Source organism: Gossypium arboreum, chromosome 9 (genome assembly GCF_025698485.1).
Source record: "Gossypium arboreum isolate Shixiya-1 chromosome 9, ASM2569848v2, whole genome shotgun sequence".
Lineage (NCBI taxonomy): Eukaryota > Viridiplantae > Streptophyta > Magnoliopsida > Malvales > Malvaceae > Gossypium > Gossypium arboreum.
This window is the reverse complement of record NC_069078.1, coordinates 64,478,755-64,489,403: the sequence shown is the minus strand read 5'-3', so window position 1 is coordinate 64,489,403 and position 10,649 is coordinate 64,478,755. Positions and strand designations below refer to the sequence as shown.

General features: G+C 29.3%; 1 protein-coding gene across 1 annotated transcript; it reads left to right on the top strand.

Moving 5' to 3' along the window:
- The first annotated feature begins 1,645 nt into the window (after positions 1-1,645).
- Positions 1,646-9,852, top strand: LOC108455892 (MLO-like protein 12). The gene is made up of 14 exons (XM_017754466.2): positions 1,646-1,984; positions 2,060-2,117; positions 2,209-2,360; positions 2,464-2,580; positions 2,828-2,888; positions 3,973-4,061; positions 4,159-4,233; positions 4,454-4,542; positions 5,368-5,417; positions 5,526-5,566; positions 7,690-7,863; positions 7,961-7,996; positions 8,422-8,550; positions 9,296-9,852. Exons 1-14 carry the CDS (start codon positions 1,868-1,870, stop codon positions 9,596-9,598), a joined length of 1,491 nt encoding a protein of 496 aa, XP_017609955.1. The 5' UTR covers positions 1,646-1,867; the 3' UTR covers positions 9,599-9,852.
- The last annotated feature ends 797 nt before the right edge of the window (positions 9,853-10,649 follow it).

Sequence of the window (10,649 nt, the reverse complement as noted above, 5' to 3'; positions counted from 1 at the left end):
CAAAGATTTATCCTTGACCATTTGAAACTCTCAAACTTATAATGAAAACCCCCAAATGGGGTACCAATTCCACAATCGCAAACCAAATATTCCCATTTTTGTCCTCAATTTTATTTCTTATATAAAAAATAAGATTAATACATAATTAGTCTCTAAATTTGTCTAAAAAGTACCTAGTTGGTACTTAATTTTTTTTTACTGAGCTGGTACTTAAACTTGTATTCCGTTATCCAGATTGGTACCTCTGCACTAACATAGTTAGTTTGTATTGACATGACATTGATGATCAATTTTATAATAACATATGATAGCTTCTTAATACGATACTTGACAGATATAAATTAAAAAATTAAAAATATTTTAAAAAATTAAATTAGTTTTAAAAGTATAATTTTTTAGACAAATTTAAGCACCAACTAAGTACTTCTTGGATAAATTTAAGTATCGACTAGATACTTTTGGACAAGTTCAGGGGGCAAACTACATGTAAATCCTTAAATAATTAAAATTGTTAACAAATTAGAGCAATGTGTGTGACAGAATATAATTTTATGTACCAATCAAGTACAAAAAAAGTTTCAGGTACCAATTAAGTATTTTGGACAAACTCAAAGGGTAAACTACATATTAAACCTAAAAATACACAACACAAATTTAAAAATGGTTAGGGTCGGTTCATATTTTAATTGGGTCTATATTTTAACCTATTTTTATTTTTCAAACAATATTCTTTTCAAACCATCTCAATAGGGGTGGTGCCAAGGAAATTGGTAAGGCCCATCCCTTCCTAAAACGAAAATTTAAATTTTTAGTTTTTAATAATTTATAAAATTTTAAATTAATATATGATAAAATTGTACTTTAACCTTAAAAATAATAAAATTTTAATTTAATTTTTAAAAGTTATAAAGATTAAACTATTAAAATATTAAAATTACATTTTAACTCTCATAAAACTATATAATTTAATTCCGACCCTTCAAAAAATTTTCTAACTTCACCCTACTTCTCAAATTTTCTAACTCAACATTAAACATGTCCACTTGCTATCAAATTGGCAGCCATTTTTGTTTATCATTTACAATATCACATAGATCATTGATGAATTTCAAACATTTGCATTGCTAGGCAAAGTTATTATTTTCGTTTATTTTCCTACCCGTATTAAATTCTCATAATTTAAGGAAAAAAGATTTAAAATTTTAAGTAGGTTAAATTCTGTTATTAGTCCCTATACTTTGTAAAAGTTATGGATTTAATCTTTGTATTTTAATTTGATTAATTTTAATCCATATACTTTTCATGTACTTTTTGAATTATGAAAGTTTAGTCCTAACCAAAACAAGAATAGTTAAAGCCATTTGGTTAAATTCAATTACTAGTCATGTACTAATATATATAATTATGGATTTAGTCTATATTCTTCAATTAGATAATTTAAAGTCCTATACTTTTCAAATTTTAAAATTTCATTAAGCTATTAACTAGATTTTTAGTGAGTTAATGTGAGTTTAATATTTATCGTTTGATGAAAACTGAAATTTTACAATTTAAAAAGTACAGGGACTAAAAGGATCAAATTAAAGTAGAAGGGACTAATATCAAAATTTAACCATTTAAAATATTCCTACCGTCACTTACACTTGAATCCGAAAATAACATAAACTTTGACAATGGAGTCCTTAAACCGAAACACGGTCCATAGATGGTCCCTGATCCCTGGGACCAACACTGTGTTGACATTAACTAACACCACAAGCTTGTTTTATTCATATATTTTGATCTGTGAGCAGAATTTCATCACTTCCAACAGCTCCAAAAAACACGCCCACAAAAATATTCCAAGTGTTTTCAGTGAACAGGGTTGATGACAAGCTCTGTAATAACACTCGAAAGTACACCAACATGGGCTGTCGCCGCTGTTGTTTTCTTCTTGATTTCCATCTCCATTTGCATTGAACATTTACTTCATCTTTTAGCCAAGGTCAGTATAAAGCTTTAGCCATGTTTATGCATGCGTTATAAATATATATACTGATTTTTTTTTTTGATTTGATAGTATTTCAATAAGAACAGAAGGAAATATCTTATTCAAGCTCTTGACAAGATCAAATCCGGTGAGAATATATTAATTTTCTTTGCATTTTTCTTCTTTTTTTAAAGTGCAGCAAATTATGAAACTTTGAATTTTTATTTGTTTTAATGTAGAATTACTGCAATTGGGGTTCATATCATTGTTGTTAACTGTGGGTGAAAAGCCAATTGCAAATATATGTATCCCAAAGAGTATAGGTGAAACTTTTCTCCCTTGTAGTGATCCTTCAAATGATAGTCCTGAAGAAGCAAAATGTGAAGAACAGGTACTTCAACTATGTGTTCGATCAAATGCCTCAGTGATATATGTTTTCAGATAATATTTGATAGCTTGTGAATGATGGTTTTTGGGTGTCATTTTTGGAGCAGGGAATGGTTTCATTGTTGTCTAGACGAGGTATGAAAGAGCTTCAGTACTTAATATTTGTGCTGGCTTTCTTCCATTCTTTATCATGCATCCTCACATTTGGTCTTGGCATGGCAAAGGTGATTCATATTTTTAATGCAAAAATTCCTTCCTTTTTTTTTTGTGATCTTTTGATACCTTTTTAAGTATCATATTGGGCCAGCAATTTAGGGGGCTCGGTTGTTCAGTTTTGACTTTTTTGTGAAAACAAGTCAAACTTTTACATGAAAAAGATCACTAAGATTCCATGGAATGTGGATTTCAAGACAGAGCCAAGTGTGAAAATGTGGCTTGTGTTTCACATTTTTGGTTTTATTTATTTAGCAGATGAGGAAGTGGAAATCTTGGGAGGCTGAAACAAGAACATTAGAATATCAATTCTCAAATGGTAAGCTTTTTGTGGGATTTGGGATATGTCTTTGTAGGCCCTTTCCCTTAACATATAATTATGGATTTATTCATCTAGTCACCTCTAAATTTAACAAATTTTAGTTGGTTCACGTTAGGTGCTTGAAACAAGATAACTTAAAGTCATTTGGGTTTGTTTTGAAATGTTAAAATATGTAGTTAAGTTTTTGTATTTTTTTGTAAATTTGGAATTTAATCTTTATATCTTTAATTTTAGGAATTTGGTTTCTTTACTTTTTAGATTTTAAAATTCAGGACCAATTGTTAACACTTCTAATTTTTTTTGTTAAATTTAAATTCATTGTAACGTTATTTTCTTAGTTACATTGCTACCAAGTAAATTTTTTATATCAAAATATTACATCAACAAATTTGACATAAAAATTAGCAGTGTTAAAATTGAACCTGAATTTTAAAATCTTAAAAATAAAAAGAGTAAATTCCTAGAAATAAAAATATAGGAACTAAATTCTAAATTTATGAATAGTACAACAACCTATAGCGTATTTTAATCGTTTTAAAAAAACTTAAATTTAGCTAAGTCATTGGCTCAAGCAGTTGAAGCTATCAAGGAAGTGGAATTCAAGTAGCTTGAGAGCCTAAGCAAGCTCTCAATTTAAATTCGAGTTCGCATAGGTAACTGAGCTGGTAAGCGAGCATAGGAATAAGATCGTGTTTTATTAGGTGGATGGCATTAAGCTCAAACCAAGTTTTGAATCTCAAATCTCATGTGAAGGTTGATTTAAGGGTGAAATTAAATTTTAATTTTATAATAGTAAAAATATAATTTTATCATTTTAATAATTTATATTTTATAATTTTAAAAGATTAAATCAAAATTTTATCATTTTAAGAGAGTAAAAGTGTAATTGTATTTTTACTAATTTAAAATTTTAAAAATTTTAAAGAATTTAAATAAAATATTTTATATTTTAGAAGAGGCATGCCCTTCTAACCCCTAGCTATGCCCCAGACTTGAATTAGACTCAATTCTATTACACCCTTGGACTTGGAGCTCGAAAATGTCTTTTTTGCTAATCATCTTACTTCCCTCCATTAAGTAGATCCTAGGAGGTTCCTCTTGATTCATCATACAACATTTGCAAGGCGACATCTTAGATTCTGGAGTGAACACAGGTTTCTTCGTTGGCCGGTGAGTTTAACTTTTCAATTATGATATCCTAGATATCATATTGTCTACCATGAAACCAATTATCTAAATATGATGTGTTTGACATGTTTTTTTTCAGGCATGTTTTCTTCGGCAGTTCTATGCATCTGTCTCCAAAGTGGACTACTTCACTCTTCGACATGGATTCATTACGGTAACTTACTTTGTTTCCTATTTTGAGTCTTCATTTTCTTTATATACTTATTTGCGATATATTCTTCAGATGTAGATATAAAGATATATTCTTCCAAATATCTTCCAAATATATAAAAAATTTAGAAAATATCCAACATACTCATGTCATACTTACATTGAAATCCAAGTTATATAGATTTGTAGCTTGTTGTTTGACTTTTTAAACTTGTATATTCCAGGCCCATTTTTCAGAAGGAAGCACCTTTGACTTCCAAAAGTACATAAAAAGAACTTTGGAAAAGGACTTTGGAGTGGTTGTGGGAATAAGGTTAGTGTATAAAATCTTGAGGTTCATCCGCATTTAATTAAGGGTTAAATATAAAATTAGTATTCGAATTTGTTCACTTCTCCCAAATTTATACTTATGGTTTTTTTTTTAGATTTATATTCAAATTTTTTTCTGTCTACTATATCGATACTTAAGACTAACAACGTTAATTTTTGCTGACGTGGTATTGTTGGCCAATCACATGCCGCCGCGTGACGTCCTCTTATACCTCCTTTTCTTAATAAAATTGGTACTCGAATTTGTCCATTTCTCCCAAATTGATACTTATGATTTTTTTTTCCCAGATTGGTACCCAAACTTTTTTTTGTCCACTATATTGATACTTGAGACTAAGAACGTTAATTTTTTTGCTGACGTGGCAGTGCTGGCTAATCGCACACTGCCACGTGACGTCCTCTTATTCCTCATTATTTTTCTTTTTATTTTCCCTCTTCTTCCCTTCTTTTCTTTTCTTATTTTTCTTTTTTTGGGTCTGCTTCTACATTTCTTCATCTTTCTTCTTTTTTACTTACTCCTCATCTTTGCTAATACAAGTTCGAGTATCAATCTAGAACAAAAAAAAAATCACAAGTACCAATTTGGGAGAAATAAATAAATTCGAGTATCAATTTTATCTTTAACCCTTTAATTAATAGAATGAAATTTGATATTATATTGAATTTAAAATAAATGCATTGATGGTGTATAATTTTATATATATACCATCAATGACTACACATATTAAAAAATTAAAATTACTTAATTTCATTTTTAAACCCAATAATATTTAACTGCTTATTTCTTTTTCTTTTGTTATATTTTCAGCCTCTGGGTTTGGATTTTGTCAATGTTATTCATATTCTTGAATGCACATGGTAATTAACTCAAGGACTGTAACTTAATATTAACTAAAAATATATGCAATTTTATAATTAAATTTGGTATTAAAGCTAAAAGTTTTCATTTATTGATGTGATCTGCAGATTTTTATAATTATCTCTGGCTTCCTTTCATTCCACTATTGGTAAGTAAAAGATATTCAGTTTGCCCTAAGAATATTCCTATACTAAAGGGCTATAATAGAATGTCAAAAAGCTATATATTATCTCAAATTTTCAATATGGACATTTTCTTTAAAAGTTGTTTTTTATGTTTGGAGCAACATATGATCTCATACTTGTATCCTAGTATGATACTAATATATATCCAACTTGAATACTATAAAAAATGAAGAGAATAAATAATCTATCCAAATATTAAAAGCTACGATATCTAAACTCGGAGTTAGTGTCGTATATAAATATGCGTCTGGACATAGATATATTAACTTTTTTCTAAATCTTTTTCATATATTTAAGGGAACATGTAATCTTGAACTAATGTCCAAATATATATATACCAAACATGAATAATACTTTAGAAAAAAATTAAAGAGTACGGATAATCTATCCATAGATTAAAAATTATGATATCTGAACTCTTGTGAGTGTCATATATTGATATGTGACCTATCAATGTGGCAAATAAGTTTCAAGCTTGAATCATTTTGGTTCAGGTTAGTTCTAAGTTTAAGTAATTTCGAGTTTAGTTGTTTTAGGCTCAAGTCTTTTTGGGTTTAGGTCATATGAGTTTGGGTTATTTCGAGTTCAAGTTGCTTTCAACTTTAGGTTGAGTAGATTTAGGTGCAAATTGGGTTAGGTTCGACTTTGGGTTAATTGGATCTAGTTCGAATTAAAACTGACAAGTTTGATCGTTATGTTCATTACTGTTCTAATTTCTTTTGTATATTTGGAAGAACATACGCCTCATACTCATTTCTAAATACATATTAAATACGGATACTTCATGATGATCACTAAACTAACTATAATTACGACAAAGGCAAGCGCACTTATCGAACAATAGTATAACTATGGTGAGTAGGGAATATCATATTCACGAGGACTAAAAATATTAATAATTACTATTTTTCTATTATTTAGTCGATAAATTGGAGTGATTGTTTTTAATCTAAACTTACTAATCTAATTTAACTAAGAACGTAACAAAGAATGAAATAGGAAAATAATCGAAGATAACCAATGAGAAAGACAATACCCTGGAAAGAATCCACCTAGACTTCACCTATTATTCTGAATCTGAATTAAACGATTTATTCACTTGTGTCTTGATCCATAGAAATCCCTAAATTATGTTAATATCTCTTTCGAGAGTAAGAACAACTGACTCTAGGTTGATTAATTGAAATCTCTTTTTAATCAACACCACTATCGTTACATTAACTCAATCTATGGATTCCCCTATTAGATTTGACTCTAATCCGGTAGATTTATGTCATCCTATTTCTAGGTTTACATGCAACTCCACTCAATTATGCTAGATCTACTCTTAAAGAGGAACTTTTGCTCCACTAAAATAAGCACATTAAACATGAATTAATATCCAAAAAATATTAAAACATAAAATAAGCATACATAATTGAGAACAATAATCAAATATTTATCGCGTAAAAACAGTAATTAAATAATAATATTTATCATAGGTTTTATCCTCCTTGGGTATCTAGGGAATTTAGTTCATAATACTGAATAGAAATATCTTAAAGTTAGGATAACCACAAGACATTAAGAAACTCAATAAAACTTCAAAAGAGATTAAATAGATATATTCGATCTTGAGGGAGATCCGCTTCCGAGTTGATTCCGATGGCATTCTTCGAGTCTTTTCTTTTATCTTCTCCGAGTGCTCGTTTAGGTATTCTTCTAATTGGTATTTATAAACTTTAGAATGCTCAAAAAGCCTAAAAATCAGGTTTTTCCGCGTATCTGGGAAGCAAGTTGCGAAATCAACACGTGTGTCTCACATGGGCGTATGCCCAGGCCGTGTGGATCTTGAAAACAACTCTTTTTGTCCGATTTTGGCTTGTTTTTCACTCCTTTCACTCCCCTATGCTCACTTAAATATAGAAATATGAATTTAAATAATTAGAAGCATCAAATTCACTAATTTACTTAATAAATTATCCAAAAATGCATTAAGAATGAGATTAAAAATATATTACTTTTATGGCTTATCACTTCAGAAAAATGAAGAGCATGGATAATCTACCCATCGATTAAGACACTTTGAAACACATTTTTTGAACAGATGTTGCTGCTGGTGGGGACTCAACTTCAAGGCATCATCAGTAGGATGTGTTTGGAAAGTCAAGAGAAATCTCAAGTAGTGAGAGGAACATTTCTAGTTAGACCAAGTGATCATTTCTTCTGGTTTGGTTGGCCCAAATTGCTCCTCCACCTTATGCACTTCATATTATTTCAGGTAATCTTTAATTCCCTCCATTTCATTGTTTCCAAAACTTAATATATTTTATTAAAATTCAACTATTGATTTCTTATATGCCAAAATCTAATTGCAGAACTCATTTCAACTGGCATTCTTCACCTGGACTTGGGTAATTAGGTTTTTTTGAGTTAAAATATATCATAAGTCTTTGTACTCTTTGTAAATTTAAAACTTGCTCCTTCTACTTCTATTTTTAGGAATTTAGTCTATTTACTTTTTAAATTTCAAAATTTGGGTGGGTCCAATTGTTAACACTGATAAAATTATTTTGTTAAATTCAGGTTAATTACAATGGTATTTTCTTAGTTACATTGCTACTAAAATATTTTTATTTAAAAATGCCACACCATCAAATTTAACAAAAAGAATTAACAGTATCAACAATTGGACCTAAATTTTGAAATCTGAAAAGTATATAGATTAAATTTCAAATTTGTGAAGAGCATAGGGACCTATGGCATATTTTAACTTTTTTCAGTATGCAATTAGTTACTCTTTCTTGTTTTCTTTTCTAATTTTGCTTAAAAATTGCAGTACAAATTTGGATTTAGATCATGCTTCCATCGAAAGACCGAAGACATTGTGATAAGACTAGCCATGGGAGTTTTGGTTCAAGTCCTTTGTGGATATGTTACTCTGCCTTTGTATGCTTTGGTCACTCAGGTAAACCACATTGCATTTTAATGTTACATATTACAATACATGAATCCAGGTTTAGTTTAATTAATTCATACAACTATCCATGAGACCTAATATTCAATAGGTTTGAGATTTGAATTTTAACATCAGTAATCCCTTACTATATACATTTACATGAATTGGGATTTAATTTAGTTGGTTCATACAAATAACATCCAATAAATATAAGATTCGAATCTTAGCACCTTTAATCTCTAAAATTGTATGAACCAGGTTTAGCTTAGTTGATCCATACAATTATCTATAGGAGGTAACATCCAATTAATTCGAGATTCAAATTTCAGCATAAAAATTTTCAATACAAAAATCGGAGTGTAGTTTAGGCGGTTCTTACTGTTATCTATAAGTGGTGACACTTGACAAGTATGGAATTTTAATTACAACAACGGTATTCCCTTACCAAACATATTACATTAAATGAATTGAGTTTAATTTAGCCCGTTCATACAACTATTAATAGGTGGTAACATCCAATCAATTTGAGATTCGAATTTCAACATTAAAAATCTCTTTACCATGCATATCATTTTACATGACCCAAGTTTATTATAGTTGGTTCATGCAATTACAAGTCTAGATTCGAGTCCTAGCATCAATAATCCATTACTGTATTCTAAGACTACAGACCTTGTTTGTACACAAAGCATTTGGTCCATGCACATTTTGTTCATACCATTAATTAATTCATGATTCAACTAAATTTTAACAGATGGGAACATCAATGAAGAAAGTTATCTTCCCAGAAAAAGTGGTTGAAGGTCTCAAGAGATGGCGAGCCAATGCTAGAAGAAACATTGCACTAAAAAATAATTACACCTCAGCAAGGCCTTCACTCGATAATAATACAACATCAATCAATACTTCACCTTCATTTGGAGCTTCACCTTCTTTCAATCTCAACACCCCTCATTGCGTAAAATTTGACCAACCATCGAGCTCAGAGTACCTTGCCGTTGGGGTAAAAGACGAAGGAAAGGCAAATAGCACAAATAGAGAAACAAAAGGCTCATAAGGGAGGTTCCTTTGGTGGTTTTGATGTGAGAAAGATATATTGAAAAAGACTTGATTGGAAATCGTCAGGAAAAGTCTATATTAATGGAATTTCAAGTTTTATCGACGATTTTGTTGTTGTTGTTAGTATATGTACATTTTTTGTAGTGATATATGTGTGTAACTACACCTATTTATTATGTATATTATTGTTTCTTACCTCCAATCAAAAGAAAAATATGATAATAACATATATTTGATATTATTTTTCCACTACATATTGGAACATAGCATTTTTATAAAATATACCATTCGGGATTAAATTAATAAATCATAAAATATAAACGAATTTGAACAAAATTTAAAGTTTATATTTTGAATTAAGTTGAACTTGGACAAATACGTATATTGTTGATACTATGCATTGGTTTGGCCAAAGGCATAGAGACCACTAATTGGTGTCACCCATTTTGCAATTTCATTGTAGGGTTAATTACATCAGATGTCTTTAAAGTATGACCTAGATTTTAAATTGATCTTAGCTTCAAAATATTCTATCCGGGTCCCTAAAATATCAACATTATATCAATCAGGTCCTTTCAATTTAGGCATTAAATGCTAACTCAAATATGACATGCATATTTAAAACACATTTATCAAATTTTAAACACGGTGTATTTATCGCATAGATGATTTGAATCTAACATATTAAAGAAAAAGAAATAACCGTAATAATTCATTTCCGTGTTATATGTTACAACACAAAGCATTGGGGTTATCATCAATTATGAAAAGAATTGCAATTTTGCATTTTATAAATTACACATTCATTAGTGCTATATGATAATGTGATATTTTATTACAGCCTCCTAGTGAACTAATTAACATTGTATCAGATTGTAAAAGTTCTTGAAAAGTTAATGTTGTTGCACCTCCTTGTGATACAAAATATTATAGAACAAAAATATTATTATTATTATTTTAGATTGAAAAGATATCTATTAAAGGAAATATTTATGCATTTTACATTAAAACCACAAATAGAAGTGAAATGAGATGCTTATGTACTTGTA

Excerpts from the sequence above, each read along its gene's own strand:
- LOC108455892 (XM_017754466.2), top strand. The coding sequence starts at position 1,868 with ATGACAAGCTCTGTAATAACACTCGAAAGTACACCAACATGGGCTGTC. Across the intron at positions 5,418-5,525 it reads CATATTCTTGAATGCACATG|ATTTTTATAATTATCTCTGG; the intron begins GTAATTAACTCA and ends TGTGATCTGCAG. Across the intron at positions 7,997-8,421 it reads CATTCTTCACCTGGACTTGG|TACAAATTTGGATTTAGATC; the intron begins GTAATTAGGTTT and ends TAAAAATTGCAG.